The 21,756-nt window shown below is 44.2% G+C and overlaps 1 protein-coding gene across 1 annotated transcript in view; it reads left to right on the top strand.

Annotated features, from left to right (window-relative positions):
* Positions 1-10,983, top strand: part of LOC105993217 (constitutive coactivator of PPAR-gamma-like protein 1) — a 109,146-nt gene extending 98,163 nt beyond the window's left edge. The window contains exons 17-18 of the mRNA XM_013026402.1: positions 692-788; positions 9,099-10,983. Of these exons, the coding sequence (XP_012881856.1) occupies positions 692-788; positions 9,099-9,407 (406 nt within the window). The 3' untranslated portion in view covers positions 9,408-10,983. The remainder of the gene's footprint in view (positions 1-691; positions 789-9,098) is intronic.
* Positions 10,984-21,756: the final 10,773 nt, after the last annotated feature.

Raw genomic sequence — 21,756 nt, 5'->3', positions numbered from 1 at the left:
AATAGTTTCAACTGAATGCTATTGGCTCACGCCTGTGATCCTAGCTATTCAGGAGGCTGAGACTAGAAGGATCCCTGTTCAAAGCCAACACTGGTACAAAAGTCTGTGAAACTTGTCTCTAACCAAAAATAAATGCTGGACTGCAAGTGTTGGCTCAATTTCTAGAGTCTCAGGCATGAGCAAGAAAGCTTAGTGATAGTTCCAAATCCTAGTACCAGCACACACACACAAAAATGTGGGCCAGATGCTGGTGGCTCACACCTGTAATTCTAGCTACTAAGGATGCTGGTCTCTGAGGATTGCCATTCAAAGCCAGCCCAGGCAGAGAATCATGAGACTTCATCTCCAGTTAATCACTGAAAAAGCTGGAAATGGTGTTGTGGCTCAAATGGTGGTAGGGCGCTAGCCTTTTGAGCCAAAGGAGCCCAGGGACAGTGCCCAGGCCCACATTTCAAGCCCCAGGACTAGCTAGCTAGCTAGTAATAAATAAATAAATTAATTAATTTTTAAAAATGGGCTTGAAGCAGAAAAATATTGATTCCTTTGAATAAATTTTTAGTATGACCATAAATAAACTCAGTGCCTCATACAGCAGACTAGTCCCCATAGTATCTATTTGATAGTGTTTTTTAAATGTGGTCTTTGAGAGATTCATGTCTATTTGCTCTTTTTTTTCCCCTTATTGATCTAGACGTCCAAGGGGAGTTATTTCTACCCCAGTGATTAGAACATTTGGAAGAGGTGGAAGGTACTATGGCAGAGGCTATAAAAGCCAGGGAACGATTCAGGTAATGTCCCCACAAGTGTCACAGTGTTGCTCTGTCATTCCTTATCTGTGTCTCCTTTCTGAACTAGACTGAAGGGCGATGATTGTGTTCTGTAACTGTCAGGCCTTGTAACACCATATACTGGTCCAAGACTCAACAGATGTAAATTCCTTTAAGCCCTAGTCATTGTCATCATTTGGAAGCCTTTCCGGTTTCTTTTCTGGTAAGACACAAAGGCCTAGGTTTCTGGACATCCCTCACCCAGGGTAGCTGCTTCCTGGCATTTTCCAGAAGTGACATTTCAACACCACAGACTAGGACCCAGTGGGTAATTAATTTCTATCAGATTTATCTCAGCTACTGGATCTTTTTGTTTGTTTATACATAAAAATGCAAACACTACATTCAGAGTTGTTTTATTTTGAAATAAGATCCTCATGTATTCTTATTGTTTCTAGGATTTTATTTCACCTCTTTTGTCTTATAGTCATGTGTTCATTCTTCTGGATGAGCCCATTTGTAGACTTTCTTTATGGAAGTATACACTAAGAAGAAGCTCACACACTTACGTGTGAGTCACATAAGTATACTCTCCTCCCTCCCCAGTAAAATACTTCATCTCTTTGTGTTGAGTCTTCTGGTTCCATCAAAAGACAGGAATTTTATTCACCCTGTATTATAACATCTAATTTTCTATCCTGAGAATCTCAAGAATCTCAGGCTTAGCCAGGTGCCAGTGGTTAATGCCTGTAATCCTAGCTATTCAGAGGGCTGAAAATGTAAGAATTGAGTTTCAAGGCCAGCCCAGGCAGAAAATTCCATGAAATTTGTATTTTCATTTAATTACCAAAAAGCTAGCCGTGGAGCTGTGGCTGAAGTTGTAGCTAACTTTGAGTACAGTGCCCCAAGTTCAAGCCCCAGACCTGACAAAAAGGAAAAATAAAACTCCAGTTTTGTTAGAATTAGAATATCCCACAATGAGGCAGAATTCTTGATTGCACCGTCATTCACTGAGAACAGTTGAAGGAAAATGTTTGCATTTGCTCTCCCTTCATTTGTGTACAATAGTTGTATTCTTATCAATCTGGACAGTGCACCCAGTCCCCTTTATCTCCCCTCCTGCACCCCCTACCCCCAGGCTTATATGTCCACTTTGGTCTCTGAAGGACTTTGGGAACAGCATTCTATGTGAAACATTTTCCTAATCAGGAAACATACTCATTCATTTTTTTCTTACCTATTTTATGTTCCTTTATTTTTTTGTTCATAAAACTTTGCTATCAAAGACATTGCTAATGTCTTTCTCTTCATAGTCATTTGCAGATTGGCTTAAGTGCCCAAGTTGATTGTAGCTTTTCTGTGCTTTTTCTTAAAAGTTTAATGCCTTGTCTTGCATTCCTGATGTTGGTTGTTCTTGATCCTCCTCCTCAGTGTAGGATATTCTCATGTGTGCACTCAGTTCACTTTGAGAAATATGTCTTATATTACAGGTGTTTGGGTTCTATTCTTTTTCTGTGCTGTTTTCACCCTCAATGGCTGTTGCCCTCACTCTAGTTTTTCTTTGCCTACATTCAGTGTTTGGTAGACTCTTCGTTTTGCTATACAACTCACATACTTAAAATTCTCCTGTTTATACAGTCAGTGATTTGATTTTCCTTTTGAACTCAGGGCCTGGGCGCTCTCTCTGAGCTTTGTGCTCTAGCTCTCTACCACTTGAGCCACATCACTTCTGGCTTTGAACTGTGACCCTCAGATCTCAGATTCCTGAGTAGCTAAGATTACAGATGTGAGCCACCGGCATCCAACTTAATTTTTAATTTATTATTATTATATACAAAACAGTTATAGTTATGTAAGTCAAGTAAAGAGTACATTTCTTTTTGGACAATGTCACCCCTTTCCCTCACTCTTGCCCAATTTTTCTATCCTGTACATCCCACAAGTCATGTAGTTTTTATTCAACATGTTTGTTTGTTTCTCTCAGTTGTGGAGCTTGAACTCTGGGCCTGGGCTCTGACCCCCCCTCAGCTCTTCAGCTCAATGCTATCATTCTACCACTTGAGCCACAGCACCACTTCTGGCTTTTTCTGCTTATGTGGTGCTGAGGAATTGAACCCAGGGCCTCATTCATGCAAAGCAAGCACTACCATTGAACCACCTTCCCAGCCCATGTTTGGTTTTCTTAAACATTAATTTTTAGAATAGTTTTCAGGACCAAGAGGAAGATATGGGGACGCATATACCCATGTCCTACTTCTCCTCTTTCTCTCTCCCTCCTTCACACCGAATCTCCCTATTATATCTCCCATCAAAGAGAAAAATTTGTTACAGTTGATGAACTTATGTAACAGAATTATCCAAAGTCCATGGTTTGTGTTAGACTTTGTTCTTGTTTTTGTGTATTCTGCAGGTTTGGACAAATATATACTGACATGTGTCTCTCCCTTTGTAGTATCATTCAGAGTAGGGCACTGCCCTAAATCTTTGTCTTCTGCCTATTCATCCTTTTCTCTCTTGGCAGACACTTGATCTACCTCTTTCCAAACCTTTGTCTTTTCCAGAATGTCACATAGCTGGAATCACATAGGATATTGTTTTTTCAGATCAGGATCTTACACTTTGCAATGTGCATTTTAAGTTCCTCCACTTCTTTTTGCAGATGGATAACTCATTTCCTTGTAGCTATATAATACTCCTTTGTTTAGACATATCAATTTGTTCTGTTATCATTCTGAAGGATATCTTGATAGTTAGCTTGGACGGTTGAAAAAAGTTATATTGTTTTTCAGTGGCTGAATGCTTGTTACCATATATGCAAGACCCTGAGTTTGATTCTTAGCACCACAGATGAAAACCAGAAAAAAAAATATGTGTGTTGGGCTGGGAAGGTGGCTCAGTGGTAGAGCACTTGCCTTGCATGCATGAGGCCCTGGGTTCGATTCCTCAGCACCACATAAGCAAAAAGAAAAAAGCCAGAAGTGGCACTGTGGCTCAAGTGTTAGAGCGCTAGCCTTGAGCTGAAGAGCTGAGGGACAGCGCCCAGGCCCAGAGTCCAGGCCCCATGACCGGACCCCTAAAAAAAAATGTGTATAATTCCTTACTTCTATCTTCTTCCTTCCCTCCCTCCCTCCCTCCTTCTCTCCCTCCCTCTCCCTCCTTCTTTCCTTCCCTCTCCCTCCCTCCCTCCCTTTCTTGCTTTCTTGCTTTTTTTCTTGTCCTGAGGTTTGAACTCAGGGCGTGGGCACTGTCTGACCTTCTTTGGCTTAAGACTAGCACTCTGCCACTTGAACTACAGGTTCATCCACTTCTGGCTTTTTTGGTGGTTAGTTGGGGTAAGAGTCTGACAGACTTTTTTGCCTGGATGGCTTTGAACTGTAATCCTCAGATCTCAGCCTCAGATCTCAGGATTACAGGCATGAGCCACCAGTGCCTGACTTGTGTACAAATTTTTGTGCTAATATAAGTTTTCAACTATATTGGGTGTAAATCCTATGGAACACGATTGTTGCGTTTTTTACTCCCAGTTTCAGGGCTTGAACTCAAGGCCTGGGTGCTGTTCCTGAGCCTCTTTGTACTCAAGGCTACTACTTGAGCCACAGTACTACTTCCAGTTTTTGAGTGGTTAATTGGAGATAAGAGTCTCACGAGGACTTTGCTACCTGGACTGGCTTTGAATCTCGATCTTCAGATCTCAGCCTCCTGAGTAGGATTACAGGTATGAGCCACTGAGGCCTGGCTTAAGATTGCTGCATTTTGAGCTGGGAAGGAGGCTCAGTGGTAGCGTGCTTGCCTTGCATGCATGAAGCCCTGGGTTTGGTTCCTCAGCATCACATAAGCAGAAAAAGCTAGAAGTGGTGAGGTGATAGAGTACTAGCCTTGAGCTGAAGAGCTGAAGGACAGAGCCCAGGCCCAGAGTTCAGGCCCTACAACTGGCAAAAAAAAAAAAAGATTGGTGCATTTTATGGCAATAATATGTTTAGTTTGTAGGAAACCACCAAACTGTCTTTCATAGTGGCTATACAATTTGCATTCCCACCATCTGTAAGTGAGGCTTCCTATTGTTCCACATCCTTACCAGCATTTAATGGTGTCAGCATCCTGAGTTTTGGCCACATATTTGTGGGTAATGGTATTGTGTTTTAATTTGTTCTTGTCTGATGACATATGGTAGTAGAATATCTTTTCATATGCTCACATAATTGCCATTTCTGTATCTTCTTTGGTTAGGTATCTGTTAGGTCTTTGTTGTTTTCCATTCAATTTTTTTAATAATTTAGTTAGTGTTTAGTCTATTCTCAAGGTCTAGCAATTGGCAGTACTAATTCCAGAATATTCTTATCCCATAAAGAAACACTTTACCCACTGGCACTCATTCTCCGAGCCTTCCTTCCCTCCCCAGCAACTGGTACAGTTGATGTATGTTATGCCTCTGGATTTGCCTGTTCCAAGGTTTGGTATAAATGTACATGTTTTAGTACCGCTGGCAGCATTTTGCTCGTCTTCATTACTGAATTATGTTCCAGGGAACATACATCCCACATTTATTAATATGCTGATGGACACATGTTGTTTCCATTTCTTGGCTACTTCAAATACAATAGCTATGATTATTCAGCTACAGATTTGTGGGGGGGCATTTCTTTTTAGTTCTCTAGGCATACAGCTAGGAATAGAAGTGCTTCATTGTATGGTTATTCTGTGGAACTGTTTGGAGACTGTCCAATCGTCTTCCATCATGTCTGTGCTATTTGACATTACCAGGTGCTTATAAGGGTTCCACTATCTTCGTGTCCTTGTCAACACTTAAAAAGTTTCCATCTCAGCTGGTGCTGGTGGCTTATGGCTGTAATCCTAGCTACTCAAGAGGCAGAGATATCTCTAGTTAACCACCAAAATGTGAGATACAGAGCTGTGGCTTAAGTGGTAGAGTGCTAGCTTTAAGCAACAAAGCACGACTTTCCATCTTCTTAATTCTAGCCATCCTAGTATGAATGACCTGGTATCTTATAGTGAGTTTGATTTATATTCCCTATGTTCATTTTCTTCTAATTTTTAAAATCTGTGATTTTCTCCTTCAGGTATTATGCTATTTCGTGGTTATTGTTTTGTTGTTTTTTTTCTAATTTAGGCCTCATTTTTGGCTTTTCTTTTGAATTCTTAAAATTTTTCTTTCCATCTCATTTACAGGGGCTCTTTTAGTTTATTATCTTCACCACTCCCAGTGAACTTAGGGCCTTGCATTTTGGATTTATGCATTTCTGTTTTGTAGCATACCACTTGAGAATTCTTTTTTTTGGTGGTGTGGGGGGGAAGGTATACTTTGATTTGAACTCAGGCCTTTACGCTTGGTGGGCAGGAGTGCTACCACTTGAGCCATATCCCTCAGCCCTAGTGTCATTTCAGTCACTGGTTTTGATCAGAGGAGACATTCTTGGTCTTCTGCCTCCACACCAGGGTTTGAACTCAGAACTTTACACTCATCTGGCACTCTACCATTTGAGCCACTCCTTCAGTTCAGCTTTTTGCTAGTTGTTTTGAAATAAAATCTTTTAAACTTTTCTGTTCAGCTGGCTTCAAACCTCAATCCTTCAGATTTCAGTCTCCTGAGTACTAGGATTACAAGTGTGAGCCACCAGTTCCTAACTCTTGGTGTTTCTACCCCCTGATGTTAGGGATTTAACTCATTTCATTGTTTCTCATTATATTAAATCCTTGGCACCATACCAGTGGCGCTACTTCTCTGCTGCTAGAAGCATCTAGACAGATGTTCTTGGGCTGGATCCTCAACTATTTTTGTTGTTGCTTTGTTTGCTTTACCTATTTTTTAAAAATAATGTTCATATTTGTGTCTTATCTCACCTTAACAAGAATCCTCTATTCAAATCTCCTGCTTAGGTCAGGTGACTAGTATGTGCCACTGTGCTCAGCCTTTTCTTATTGATTGAGATGAGGTCTTGAAGACTGCACAGTTTCACTTCAAACTACAGTCTTCTTCATCTTTGCTTTCCAAGAAGCTAGGCTTACAAGCCTCACCCACCTCTAAGCCTTTTTAAAAATTTTGAGGCAAGTCCCCACTAACTTACTTTGGCTAGACTTTGAATTTGTGGGTTTTTTTTTTTGTGTGGTGGTGTTGTTATTAGTAGTGATAGTGGCTGGAGGTGCGTGAACCACAACTCCGGCCTAGACCTCCTGATTAGTTGGAGATAGTGTCTTGAAGACTTTTGTGTTTAGACTGTTTTTGAATTGTGATCCTCTAGCTTTCAGCCTTCTGAGTAGCTAGTAGTATAAGCAGTGCTCTGCTGGATTCAGACTTGTGATCTTCCTGCCAGACCTTGGATCACAGGTGTGTACTAATATACCTAGCTACTTTTGGTCTTTTCTTATGGGCACATTTTACTGAGGTGCCTTGAGGCCTATGGGGTGTGAATCTATCCACTTGTAAACCTCCCATGGTCCTTTCTTTTGCACACTAGTGAGACTAGTTGTTCACACCTTGAGAATAATTGATATGGGCCCCGAGACTCATGTGCATCTCTTATTAAGGGTATGAAGCCTGCTTACCTAGAAGTTCTGGACTTTTCCTTTCCTTGTCCTTTCATTTCTTCCCACACTTGTCTTTAGTGCAGTGTGGGTCACCCACATACTCAGCGAATGACATTGTTTACTGAGGTGCTGCATTTACTTGTGGCAGAAGAGCAAAGGAAACAGGTTGTAGACAAACAGTAGGGGAGAACCTGCTATCTTCAGTACCCTCCATCCTCTGTGTGTGCCTTACCCTGCAACCCATGGAGCGGTTGCCCTTGACTGCTCCCAAATCCTTATAGCAGGTGCCCAGGAGGTGGTCTGTGCTAAGTGTTGGTTTAGTCCTCCAGATAGACTGTCTAATTGGGAGAAGCCTGAGCTTTGAAGATATACACTTCAAATCCTCAGTATTCATTTTCTTTTCCTTCTTGCTACTGCTGTACTGTTATAGTTTGCGTCAGATCGGGGATTTAGCTTATTGGTGGAGCACTCATCTAGTATGCATAAGGCCTTGGATTTGATCCCCAGCACCATAAAATGAAAGAAAGCACATTATTTGTTTCAAGGTTCCAAAAGAGAATTAAGAGGAGTTGAGGTCTGCTTTTTTTTTTTTTTTTTTTGCGTCCGGTCGTGGGGACTGAACTCTGGGCCGGGGTGCTGTCCCTCAGCTCTTCAGCTCAAGGCTAGCACTCTAACACTTGAGCCACAGCGCCACTTCCGGCTTTTTTCTTTTTTGCTTATGTGGTGCTGAGGAATCGAACCCAGGGCCTGAGGCATGCAAGGCAAGCACTCTACCACTGAGCCACCTTCCCAGCCCCTGCTTTTTTTTTTTTTTTTTAAATGAGGTTCACAGGGTATATATACTCTTTCTCCCTGTTCTTAGTGGAGAGAGTGGACTTTGATTTTTCATTTATTTTTTCAGCAAGACAAACCCTAGCTAGGGCTTTCAGAAAAGGAGGACAGACAGGAAGATGCTGGAGGTCCTTGTCATCCTGTGCTGAGGGAGGGCATGGGCCAAGGAGCTAGAAGATCCTGTTCTTCTCTAGACCATGACCTTCCTTTGGCTAGGACAACCATGTTCAGCCCTAGTCATTGATCCCAAGAGACATTTACAGATTTTGATTTTTATAACTTGAAAACTGGTGCTATGGCTTCTAATGGGTAGGTGCCAGGGGTGCTGTGGGCCAAAGTGGAGGTACATTGATCTTTGATAGAAGAAGCAATTTATATCTCAGGTGTCTTACTGTCATTTTAGAGAATCTTGTTCCAGAAATGTACTGGATCAGGCTAATTTTTTTTCCAGAGAAAATATGTTGAGGGACAGAGATCCTTCCCAAACCCACATGTGCTGTCTATGTACACTGGGCTTTCTGAGGTTGTCCAGTGGTGCTTGTTGGCCTGATGTAGTAGCTCATGTAATTTGGTCACTCCTCTCCAGGCATCTGCGGGTGATCCTGTTCATTTTGGAGGGTACATGGGAGAGCCTTAACTTTAGAGATTTGCCAAAGTGTATTTGTTAGGTTAAAAAATTAAGTCCTGTATGTGGCATTAGATAGAACTCCTGAAATGGGATTTCCCTCATTTTTAGGACATTAACAGCAGAGAAGTTGAGGGAAGGGAACACAGAAGGAACTGACTGGGACAGAAGTTTCACCAACAGAAGGCCACTCAAGGGAAAGACAGTCAGAGGGACCCAGCCTTGCACTTTCTGCTTTTGAGCCTGCAGCCCGTCATAGGGCCAGTCCGGTATCCTCTCTCCCCACCTCTTTATCCAAGGCTGCCTTATTGGTTGTCCTTCCTTTTAAACAGGGCAGACCTCCTTATGCTGCTTCAGCAGAAGAAGTGGCCAAAGAACTGAAGTCAAAATCCGGGGAATCCAAGTCCTCTGCTGTGTCATCAGATGGATCCCTGGCTGAAAATGGAGTGATGGCCGAAGAGAAGCTTGTGCCCCAGCTGAATGGGAGTGCAGGAGACACCAGGGCCCCCCACCCCGAAAGTGCCTTGAACAATGACTCTAAAACGTGCAATACAAATCCTCATTTAAATGCACTAAGTACAGACAGCGCCTGCCGCAGGGAGGCTGCTCTGGAGGCAGCTGTCTTAAATAAAGAAGAGTAAACTTATTTTTTATAGAGGGTGAAGGATGCTGGAAGGGTAAGGATTTAGAAATATCTGGAGAGAAAGAGAGCCTGCAGTTATGTACATTTTGTCCTTTCCGTAAGAGAAAAATGAGGACTTTGGAAATTCAGATCCCTCTTTGATATCAGAGATTTAAACAACACATTTTTAGTTTTAACCAGTTGTAGTCAAAATGCTACAATAAAACAAAAAGAAAGAAAATGAAGAGCATTTGACTCCCGCACTTAAAATGAAGTACACATAAAGTTTAAACTGGTTATGACAAAAGCCTATAGTTGTGTTTCTTGAACTATAAAGAAAAACAAATTTTGGCAGTCTTTAAGTATATATAGCTTAAAATATAATTTCTAGCATTTGGCACCATATGTATGCCATTATATTTGATTTTGCATTACTGTTTCACAATGAAGCTTTGTTTAAGGCTTTGATTTTTATGATTATGAAAGAAATAAGGCACAACCACAGTTTTTCTTTCTTACTTAAATTTCATCACTGTTGATGTGGTTCTTTTGTGTTTAAAAAAGTGCAACTATCGAAACTAAAAAATTATAGAGTAATATTGCCGTTCTGCTGATTTTAAATATACAGTACATCATACATACTTTACAAGCAAGTTCAATGGAGATAAAGTTGAAATCATAGAAGATGCAAATGACCTTTCAAAATCAACACAATATGTTCTGAAACTTTTTGTGACTAATACCATGCATCTGTGATCAATGAACTATGTGGTTTTGAATCGGATGTAGACCATTAGTACTACTACTTGAGCTAAACTTCTGCATGGTTCATAATTTTTAAAGTGTGTAGTTAATATTATGCATGTTATTGTCCTTTCTTCCATTCTTACCAGTACGTGCCCATTTGCAAAACAAAAATGCTAATAATCAGTAATAGTCCTATAAAAATGTTAACTCTGTTTAGTCATTGACTGATCTTGCTCTAACCTTAAAATTTTGTGATTATTGACCTCTGTTGCATTTATTCCAACCCTCCCCACCCTGAAAAAATTATCTAGCCGTTTCAAATATCGACATTACCCTGGTGTATTCACTGCTGTATGCATTATTGTTCTTTGTTGCTGTTTTATGCCTTCATATTAGCAAATATGAAATTCTGTGAAGAAAAAACCCTTTGATCTTAAAAAAAAACACCCCCCCCCTTCTGTAGCAGGAAATAAATTGCTTGTTCTTGAGAACTTTCCCATCAAGAATTTAGTAGAAGCAGGTATACTTCTATCATTTTGATGTTTTTGTTAATGTTTCCAAACAACGTACTTTGAAATCCGAATCACTTCTTATCGTTTTCATATACTTCTGATGCTCTTCATCACATTAGTGATCAGAAATGAGGTGTAATTCCCCCACCCCTGCCCGCAAGAGCTAAGTAGGATCTTACTGTAAGTTGAAGGGAGTTCTGCCCTAACTCATGGATTGTGAAGAATGAACTGCTGTTGGGTCTGATTGACTGTTGATGGATTGTGGTGTGGCGTATCTGGAGGCTATTGAATGCAACTTACAATGCTTAATAAAAATCTTTATTCTTTTAGTATAAACTACTGTGTGGCTTTTAAATTCATTTGTAAAAGCAGAAACCTAGGGAATTTTAATTATAATTGAGATAGCTCCAGAAGGGCTTGATCAAAGTTCAGAAGCAGTATGCCTTTTCAGCGTAATTCCACTCTTCTAGCTCTAGGGAAACAGTAATGTGTAGTGAATATGAACATCTTGTTCATATTCCTCAGGTTCCAAGTTTGGGCTCCATAGTTAGATTTCATGCAGCCAAAAAAGAAATGCTCTAATAAGTTCCAGGCTGTGCGTCCCTGGGAACATGTAAACTCGATCTTGGTTAAGTCGTGTTTTTAACACTCGGGAGTTAATATGTGTGGACTGTGTTTGGTGCATCTTTTTAACCTGTGGCTCTGTTGCTTGACGTAGAACAGTGTCCCGACCTGCGCGGTGCAGTCAGGCAGAGCGCGCGCTTTCCGCCGCACCCGGGGAGGGGCCTGGGAGGAGGGTGGGGCCGGGGTGACGCACGGCCTGTCCCCGCCTCCCGCGGAAATGGTGCGCACGCAGCCCGGGGCGGAGCCTCGTCGGTGGCCCTGTCGAGGTGTCCAACGCAGCGGCCGGATGCCGTAATGAGCCCGGGTGACTACTTGTGCCAGCAGACGGCGCCTGCTGGGTCCTCCCGACTGGGCTGCCACAGAAGCTACCGCTGAGCGCCTCTTATCAGAGTCGGCTGGCTGGGGGTCCTGCTCACCCTGCAGGCCTCTGGGGTGGGCGACCCCAGAGGAAGGCCTTCCCGATGTTCCCTGGGCCCAGCCAGGATAAACAGGGACCCACTCCAGACCAACCAGACCCATCTAGGGCCTCAAGCTGTGCCTGAGTCCCTGGGAGTCCTCATGGGTTTGCCTTTGCAGAAGCAAGATTAATCCAACCCTCTTTTCTAAGGGATTTGGCTTCCAAACTTGAAGGAAATAATGTCTCACTCTGGCGCCTCTTTTCTCCATAGGCGTTGAGGGCTTCTGCCCTTCTGTTTGCCAGCTGTCTGTGGACGTCAGGCCATTAAGCCCCTTCTTTCTTGGAGAGCCAGGACGGCTCGGTGTGACAAAAATCCCTTTCCCACTAAGGACAGTGGTGTGTGAGGAAAAGTTTACTCTGCTTCCCAAACTCCTGGCGGAAGAAACATTGTTTTCAGTCCAAACATCTTTCACCCAGGTGTGTCCCCATGGTGACAAAACATCACAGATCCCGCCATTCCTGAGTCCTCAGGTTCACTTCATTTGAGAACAGTCCTGTGGCTTGAAGCTAGAGGAGACAGTGTCAACAACAAATGTAGTTATCTCAAGGATATGCCCTCTGTGAAACAAGTGCTTCATCCTCCTACTCATCATTAGGACAACTGCAAGTGCTTTAGTCCCTGAAAGTTAGGCTTAGCTACAAGGCAGGACTCTCCACTGGTTCCCAAAGCCAGAGGAGTTCAGGCCTGAATAAGAAGTCAAAGAAAGGGAAAGGGTCAGCGATGTGGGGCTAAACAAGAAATCAGGACACCATGCTTAGCCTAGAGGAGACAGTGTTGAGATGGACCTTGGCTTCCTATGTCAGTGACCCGAGCTCAGGACCAGTTCTCAGGCCAATGTCCTATAGAACATCCACGGGCAGGTCACACTCTCCATTTTTGTTCCAATATTGGGGCTTAAACTCAGGACCTACGTTTGTTTGTTTGTTTTTTCTCAAGGCTGGCACTTGAACCAAACCTCAGCCTCCAGTTGGATGGTTAATTGGAGTTAAGAGTCTCATGGACTTTCCTGCTTAGGCTGGCTTCAAACCAAAATTCTCAGATCTCATTGTTCTGAGTAGCTAAGATTACAGGTGTGATCCACCAGTTCTGGTTTTGTTTTCTTCCCTTTTACAAAAATTGTTGTTGGTTTTTTTTGGGGGGGGGGTTGGTTGTGGGCTTGAACTCTGGGCTTGGGCGCTGTTCCTGTGCTCTTCAGCTCAAGGAGAGTGCTCTACTGCTTGAGCCACTGTGCCACTTCCAGTTTTCTAGTGGTTTATTGGAGATAAGAGTCTCACAGCCTTTGCTGCCTGGACTGGCTTTGAACTGTGATCCTCAGATCTCAGCCTCCTGAGTAGCTAGGATTACAGGCATGAGCCACCGGTGCCCCAGCCAAAAATAGTTTTTATTGACTTTTTTTTTCATGTTTGAAAAGTAGTGTTTACTGTGAAAAGTTAAAAAAAAAAAGAGGTGAACAAAAAAAGCTGCCAGGAACTCTTCTACTCTGAGGCACTCATTGTTAAGACTGGATTGCTCCCTTTTTGGTGCAATATAGTTTTTTTCTTTGTTTTACAGAAAATGATCATGATGCCCATACAAGTTTGTATCACTTTTCCCATCTAGGATCATGTGATGACCCTAGTGGATCCAGTGGATTCTCTATCCTTGGCAGCAGAGCAAGACATTTCCTTCACTTGTTAAGGAAGTTCTTGTGGAACCTCTTGCTAGACCCTGCCTGGCCCCCAAAGGACTGAGGACTGGAGGACACAGCTCCTCATCCCCTACTGTGTTTACATTTGAATAGGAGAGTATCATAGGTGTGTACAATCAAGAATAGCAAAGGTGGGTGTCAATGGTACACACCTGTAATCCAAGCTACTTAGGAGGCTGAAATCTGAAGATCATGGTTCAAAGCTAGCCTAGGCAGGATAGTCCATAAGATTCAAATCTCCAATTAACTACCAAAAAAGTGGAAGTGAAGCTATTGTTCAAATGGTAGAGCACTAGCTCTGAGTGCAAAAGTTCAGGGACAGCACCTAGGCCCTGAATCCCAGGACCAGCACTACCACCCCACTCCATCCATACCCCACCCCCCAAAAAAAGCAAATGTGGTTTTAAAAAAAACAGGTAATAAATGATGTGGCTAGTGACAGAGGAGAATGTGTGGAGAGGAGAAAAATCTGAGGCAAGGGCCTGGAGTAGACTTGAAAGGCCATGAGATTGGGTGCACTCAGAAGCCTGGTGGTTCTCAAGGGCCTATGCCACCCTGAAGATGAATCCTGTGATGGTCTGTGTCATTATTCCAACTGAGCATTTCACCAGGAGCTATTCCTTTTGATCTAACCGCCAGACTGCCTGGTGTTACACAAGTGCCGAGGAGCCATTTGTCTGCATATGCCCAGCCACTAGGCAAGGCCAGCCTATTGTATTGGCCTTTGGCCAGTTTGACAGGTAAAAATGGCATTTGGCTAACTTTTACTTTGCCAGTCATAAGGCATGAACTTAGGACCTGGGTGCTGTCTCTGAGCTCTTCTGCCACTTTGAGCCACAGTGCTACTTCTGGTTTTCTGATGGTTCACTGGAGCTAAGAATCTCATAGACTTTCCTGCCTGGGCTGGCCTTGAAACTTGATCTTCAGCCTCCTGAGTAGCTAGGAATACAGGCATTAGCCACCAACACCCAGCCATAACATTTTTTTTTGAGGGGGGGTGCGGTGGTACTAGTATTCAAACTGAATGCCTCAAAGCTCTTCTTCACAGTTGGAACTCTACCACTGAGCCATGCCTGCAACCCTACCTTTTTCTAGTTTGGAAACTGAGTATGGTGGGTTTTTCTTCCCAGGCTGGCTTAAAACCAAGATCCTCTGGATCTCAGTGTCTTGAGTAGTATGATTAAAGGTATGAGCTACTGGTACTCAGCTACTGGTCTGGTGTAGGTTTTTGTTTTTGGTCTGTGTGACTGTAACAAAATTTTACTGTGTTCACTACGCAGCCTTGGCTAGTCTGGAACTCACTATTATTTTCCTTCAGATAGGATTACAGGCTTGTACCACCACACCTAACTTCACTTGGATGACTTTGTTTTCTAGTGAGAGTGAGCTTGTCCCTTCATGGTTAATTTGCTCTCCATTTCTTAAATTTTCATTTGATAGGAAATGTTTACCAAGAGCTACTAGAGGGGGACAAAGGCAGGGAACAGATTGTTCCCTAGGGTCTTCTGGAGGGTATCACTTGTAGACTGCTAGATTTAAGAATTCTAGCTTCCAAAACTGGAGATGCTAAGTGTCTGTTTTTTAAGGTACCAAGTATGTGGTCTTGTTACACAACCCTGAACTCTCATACGACTGTATGCCACTGACATGGAAGTTACCTCCAGTGGACAGTGACTTTGCTGGGATTCTTTCTTCCTCCCTTCCTTCCTTTTCTCCTTTCTGCTTTTTTGGTTCTGGTACTGGAGCTTGAACTCAGGGCCTGCGTGTTTTCCCTTAGTTTTTTGGCTCCACAGCTCCACTTCAGCTGTTTACTGGTTCACTAGAAAAAAGTCTCATGGATTTTACTGTCTAGGCTGGCTTCAGACAACAATCCTCAGATCTTAGCCTCCCAAGTAGCTAGGATTGCAAGTAAGAGTGACCAGTATCTGGGTACACTAATTTTTCTTGACTCTTGTGACTGGAAAACCAAACTATGAAAGATTCCATAGATCTATAATTAAAGAACCCTGCCTGGAGAGCAAGAACTGTAGCTGGTCCTGTCTCTCTGAAAAATGGAGGTCATATAGCAGGTTAAAGGTTTTAACCCTACACAAGTGTCCTTTATACCATGTATCTCAAAAGAAAAATCTTAGGTTGGGCTTGTGTGGAGAAATGTGTATTCAAGCTTTTTATCTGTCCATTATCATTCCTGGAGCAGGGAAGGGGCAGTATGGGGTTTGTTGCACAGGGAATAGTCCTAGGGCTGTGGAGTTTCACCTGAGTGAGGAAAGGACAATGATGTGGACACACATCAGGGATCAGGGAAAGCCCTTCAGCACTGACCTGAGGACAGGAAGTATTTAGGCATAGTACTGTACACCTCAGGTGCATGTCCAGAGTGGCCCTAAACTTTTTACACACACACACACACACACACACACGCTCATGCCTATGAACTAATAGATGAATTCAGCAAAGAGTAGGATACAAAATTAGCATATAAAAATCAGTTTTTCTAGATACAGGTGATTCACATCTGTACTGTAATCTTAGCTACTCAGGATACTAAGGTTCAAAGGATATGTTTTGAAACCAGCATAGGAAGAAAATTCCCATCTGCAAAATGCCAGTGGAGAAAGCTCAAGGCCTTGAGTTCAAACTCCAATACTGGCACAAAAATTTAAAAAAACAATTTCCTTACACTAACGAACAATGTAAAAAGAAAATTAAGAATTCCTTAGAGCCAGGTGCTGGTGGCTCACACCTGTAATCATGGCTACTCAGGAGGCTGAAATCTGAGGATTGTGGTTTAACGCCAGCCTGGGCAGGAAAGTCTGTGAGACTTATCTCCAAATAACCACCAGAAAACCAGAAGTGGTGCTGTGGCCCAAGTGGTAGAGTGCTTGCCTTGAGCTGAAGGACTCATGGACAGCGCCCAGGCTCAGAGTTCAAGCTCCATGACTACCACCACAAACAACAAAAAGAATTCCTTAGAGTGGGGTGCTGGTGGCTCACATCTGTAATACTGGCATTCAGAAGGCAGAGATTTGAGGATCATGCGTCAAAGCCAACCTGGGTAGAAAAGTCCCCATGAGACTTATTCCCAATTAACCACTCAAGACCCAGAAGTGGCACTGTGGCTCAAAGTGGTAGAGTGCTAGCCTTGAGCACAAAGGAAGCTCAGGGAAAGTGCCCAGGCTCAGAGCTCAAGCCCAAGTACTAGCAAAACAAGATAAAAACAAAAAACTCCAAAACCCAAAACAACAACAAAAAACCCTTGTTTCCACTACCTGGAGTTCATTTTGATAAATATTATTTTATAGTATTAGATGCACATAGGCATTTGCACCTTTGTATTCCTCTCCTAAGAGTATCCTCCTTTGATCTCATTGTGTATGAATGCTTAGAGTCCTGTATAATTTATCATGTCCCAGTGTATTTTAGATCTAGCTTCCACATATGAGATAAAACATGCACTGTTTATGTTTCTGAGCTTTGCTTACTTCACTTACAAGGTTTGTTCTAGGTCCATCCATTTCCCTTCAAATGACATACAATTTGTTCTAATGGCTGTGTAAAATTCCATTGTGTATAGGTACCACATTTGCACCTATCCTCTTTTTACCTGCCATAGACAAGGCCAATTTGGGTCCTTGGTGGTGATGCTGGGACATGGGGACACTTGTAGGTACCAGCTTGGCTGGTTGGGGATAAGAGAGCACAAGTAGAGGGGACTACCAAATTGGGGGCCAGAGTGAAATGATGTGAGGGGGGGGCAGGATGCCCCCTGAACTTGGAGACCATTGCTGTCCAGTCCTCAGGAGTCATATCCCTCCCCGTTCAATACATATAAGTACAGGAAGGAAGAAGGGAAAGGGAGAGGAGCATATCAGGGGAAGAGATGGAGAAAGAGCATTGGGAAGTTATGAGGAGGTCTGGGATGAGGTCTGTTTATGCAGCAAGCAGCAGGCAGCCCTGGAAGGGTTCTGAGTACCAGGAAAATATCTGGCTGACATTCACAGGGATAGCTGCAGAGGGCACAGCTGGCTACCAAGAGGAGGGACCAGGGAATGGGTAAAGACATCCCAGGGGATAACTTGTGGAGGGAGGCTGGACTTCCTGGGAGAGGGCCAAGGGGAGAGAATACAGGTTGAAGACCTGGAGATGTGTGGGCCCCTCACTTGCTCCTTACTACCTTCTTACCAGGCCACTCCTCTTCTGCTTAGACACTTGCTTTAAGCCTCCATTTTCATTTCTGTAAAATGGTTCCAGCACTATGACTCAGGCAAAACCTTGTGAGATCTAGGAAGCATTTGGTGAGTTTTGGGAACCACCACCACTATTTGTAAATAAGAAAAGTGTTCAGGGGAGGAAATGCTGTCCATAACCAATGGTGCTCCCTGCATGGGGCTTCCAGAAGTTTCTAGACTTCATGACTGGACAACTCAGAGTGGTCTGGGCACTGGACATATGACTGCTTTAGTACATCAGTAGAGGGGAATGTAACCACACTGCCCAGTTCACTAGCACTCATCCTAGGCCCTTTATGTGCAAGAATTCACACCCAGGCACTAATCCTAGACAATGACTTAATAGTTCTTTCCCAGAACTTTAGTGTGTCAAGAAGCACTCAGAGGGAAGGATACTAAAGGTTGACAGCTGGAATCTAGGCAAGTGGCCTAATTGTGCTTATCCTAGACAGCTCAAAGGTGTGGAGAGAGTACTCCTCTCTACCCCTATCCCTAGTTTTTTTTTTTTTTTCCACCTTCACCTTCCTCTTCTTCACACTTGCTCTCAGTAAGGCCCATCCTTGGGTGGGATCCTGAATCTGTGGTCCAGGAGCCACCTGTTTGAAGGGTGGTTGGTGACTCTGAGGACAGATTCTGACCTCACAGGAGTATCTTCACTGAGTTGCTGGCAATGGAACTGCTGGGCAGCTTCGAGGAGGGCAGTGACAGTGGTAAGAATTGTGTTTGCTGTGAGGTCTAAATCTGGAAGTCACCTGAAGTGACAGGCATCTCATAGGGGAATGTGGATTTGCCACAGGATTGGGGTGGGGGTGAGGGGTGAGACAGATCCAGCAGACAAGTTTCTTAACAAAAACCAAGACTCCTGTCCACCAGGGATGCCCAAAGGATGCAGCATTTTGAGGAGGGGGCAGGGGAAGGCCTCCATTCCCCAGTAGGCATCTTCTCTCTGCCACCCACACCAAAGGCCCTCTGAACAGGCCAAAGAGCCAATTCAGTGCAAAGGCTTACAGGAGCAACTGTGACAGTGTAGCCCTCTGGCCTTTCAGGGAGAGAGCGACAGTGTAGTCCCTTGGCTTCTTCTCTAGGGTCCTGCAGCACAAATGAAGGGTCACTGGACTGCCCTCCTGCCTCTGAGCTCTCCGGGCTGGGGGGCTCCATCGGGGGTTCCAGAGCACAAATGCCAGGTAAGCTGTCTCTTTATAGGACCACCTCCATGTAGTGCCAGCATGCTTTAAGGTCCCCTGACTTTGATCCTCTACCTGTGGGGACTGAAACTCCACAGAATCTTGTGAGGGAGCCAAGCAGCGTCCAGCCAGGAAGGAGTGAAGGGAGAAGTTGTATTTGAGCCAAAAACGTCGTGGGGATTTGGGTGGGAGGGAGGCAGCAAAGCCCAGGATGAGGACTAAACCTCCCCCCTCGTCCCCCCACCTCCGTCCTCCCCGTCTGTCCGTCCGTCCCACTGTGGGGGTAGGGGGGGGGCAGAAGAAAGTTAGGGCCAAGGAGTTGCTTCTCGGCCTTCTGGAAGGACGGCCGGCAGGCTCCTCCCAGGTTCCCCAGCTTACCTTCTCCCTCCCCAGGGGTTCCCCAGCCCGCCTTTCCCACTGAGACTCATCCCTGATCCACCTCCCACCGAGTCCTCCCACCCCACAGCCCACCTTCTCCCTCGGGACCCTCGGCCCACCTTCTTCCCCGACCCGCCTTCCCCGCGGCGGCGGGAGCGGGGCCCAGGCCGGCGGGCGGAGGCGGCGCCACCCGGGGCGCTGACGTAGAGGGACACACACACACACACACACGCTCATGCCTATGAACTAATAGATGAATTCAGCAAAGAGTAGGATACAAAATTAGCATATAAAAATCAGTTTTTCTAGATACAGGTGATTCACATCTGTACTGTAATCTTAGCTACTCAGGATACTAAGGTTCAAAGGATATGTTTTGAAACCAGCATAGGAAGAAAATTCCCATCTGCAAAATGCCAGTGGAGAAAGCTCAAGGCCTTGAGTTCAAACTCCAATACTGGCACAAAAATTTAAAAAAACAATTTCCTTACACTAACGAACAATGTAAAAAGAAAATTAAGAATTCCTTAGAGCCAGGTGCTGGTGGCTCACACCTGTAATCATGGCTACTCAGGAGGCTGAAATCTGAGGATTGTGGTTTAACGCCAGCCTGGGCAGGAAAGTCTGTGAGACTTATCTCCAAATAACCACCAGAAAACCAGAAGTGGTGCTGTGGCCCAAGTGGTAGAGTGCTTGCCTTGAGCTGAAGGACTCATGGACAGCGCCCAGGCTCAGAGTTCAAGCTCCATGACTACCACCACAAACAACAAAAAGAATTCCTTAGAGTGGGGTGCTGGTGGCTCACATCTGTAATACTGGCATTCAGAAGGCAGAGATTTGAGGATCATGCGTCAAAGCCAACCTGGGTAGAAAAGTCCCCATGAGACTTATTCCCAATTAACCACTCAAGACCCAGAAGTGGCACTGTGGCTCAAAGTGGTAGAGTGCTAGCCTTGAGCACAAAGGAAGCTCAGGGAAAGTGCCCAGGCTCAGAGCTCAAGCCCAAGTACTAGCAAAACAAGATAAAAACAAAAAACTCCAAAACCCAAAACAACAACAAAAAACCCTTGTTTCCACTACCTGGAGTTCATTTTGATAAATATTATTTTATAGTATTAGATGCACATAGGCATTTGCACCTTTGTATTCCTCTCCTAAGAGTATCCTCCTTTGATCTCATTGTGTATGAATGCTTAGAGTCCTGTATAATTTATCATGTCCCAGTGTATTTTAGATCTAGCTTCCACATATGAGATAAAACATGCACTGTTTATGTTTCTGAGCTTTGCTTACTTCACTTACAAGGTTTGTTCTAGGTCCATCCATTTCCCTTCAAATGACATACAATTTGTTCTAATGGCTGTGTAAAATTCCATTGTGTATAGGTACCACATTTGCACCTATCCTCTTTTTACCTGCCATAGACAAGGCCAATTTGGGTCCTTGGTGGTGATGCTGGGACATGGGGACACTTGTAGGTACCAGCTTGGCTGGTTGGGGATAAGAGAGCACAAGTAGAGGGGACTACCAAATTGGGGGCCAGAGTGAAATGATGTGAGGGGGGGGCAGGATGCCCCCTGAACTTGGAGACCATTGCTGTCCAGTCCTCAGGAGTCATATCCCTCCCCGTTCAATACATATAAGTACAGGAAGGAAGAAGGGAAAGGGAGAGGAGCATATCAGGGGAAGAGATGGAGAAAGAGCATTGGGAAGTTATGAGGAGGTCTGGGATGAGGTCTGTTTATGCAGCAAGCAGCAGGCAGCCCTGGAAGGGTTCTGAGTACCAGGAAAATATCTGGCTGACATTCACAGGGATAGCTGCAGAGGGCACAGCTGGCTACCAAGAGGAGGGACCAGGGAATGGGTAAAGACATCCCAGGGGATAACTTGTGGAGGGAGGCTGGACTTCCTGGGAGAGGGCCAAGGGGAGAGAATACAGGTTGAAGACCTGGAGATGTGTGGGCCCCTCACTTGCTCCTTACTACCTTCTTACCAGGCCACTCCTCTTCTGCTTAGACACTTGCTTTAAGCCTCCATTTTCATTTCTGTAAAATGGTTCCAGCACTATGACTCAGGCAAAACCTTGTGAGATCTAGGAAGCATTTGGTGAGTTTTGGGAACCACCACCACTATTTGTAAATAAGAAAAGTGTTCAGGGGAGGAAATGCTGTCCATAACCAATGGTGCTCCCTGCATGGGGCTTCCAGAAGTTTCTAGACTTCATGACTGGACAACTCAGAGTGGTCTGGGCACTGGACATATGACTGCTTTAGTACATCAGTAGAGGGGAATGTAACCACACTGCCCAGTTCACTAGCACTCATCCTAGGCCCTTTATGTGCAAGAATTCACACCCAGGCACTAATCCTAGACAATGACTTAATAGTTCTTTCCCAGAACTTTAGTGTGTCAAGAAGCACTCAGAGGGAAGGATACTAAAGGTTGACAGCTGGAATCTAGGCAAGTGGCCTAATTGTGCTTATCCTAGACAGCTCAAAGGTGTGGAGAGAGTACTCCTCTCTACCCCTATCCCTAGTTTTTTTTTTTTT

This window comes from Dipodomys ordii, unplaced genomic scaffold (assembly GCF_000151885.1).
Source record: "Dipodomys ordii isolate 6190 unplaced genomic scaffold, Dord_2.0 Scaffold93, whole genome shotgun sequence".
NCBI classification, from domain to species: Eukaryota; Metazoa; Chordata; class Mammalia; order Rodentia; family Heteromyidae; genus Dipodomys; species Dipodomys ordii.
This window is presented reverse-complemented; position numbering and strand designations above follow the sequence as displayed.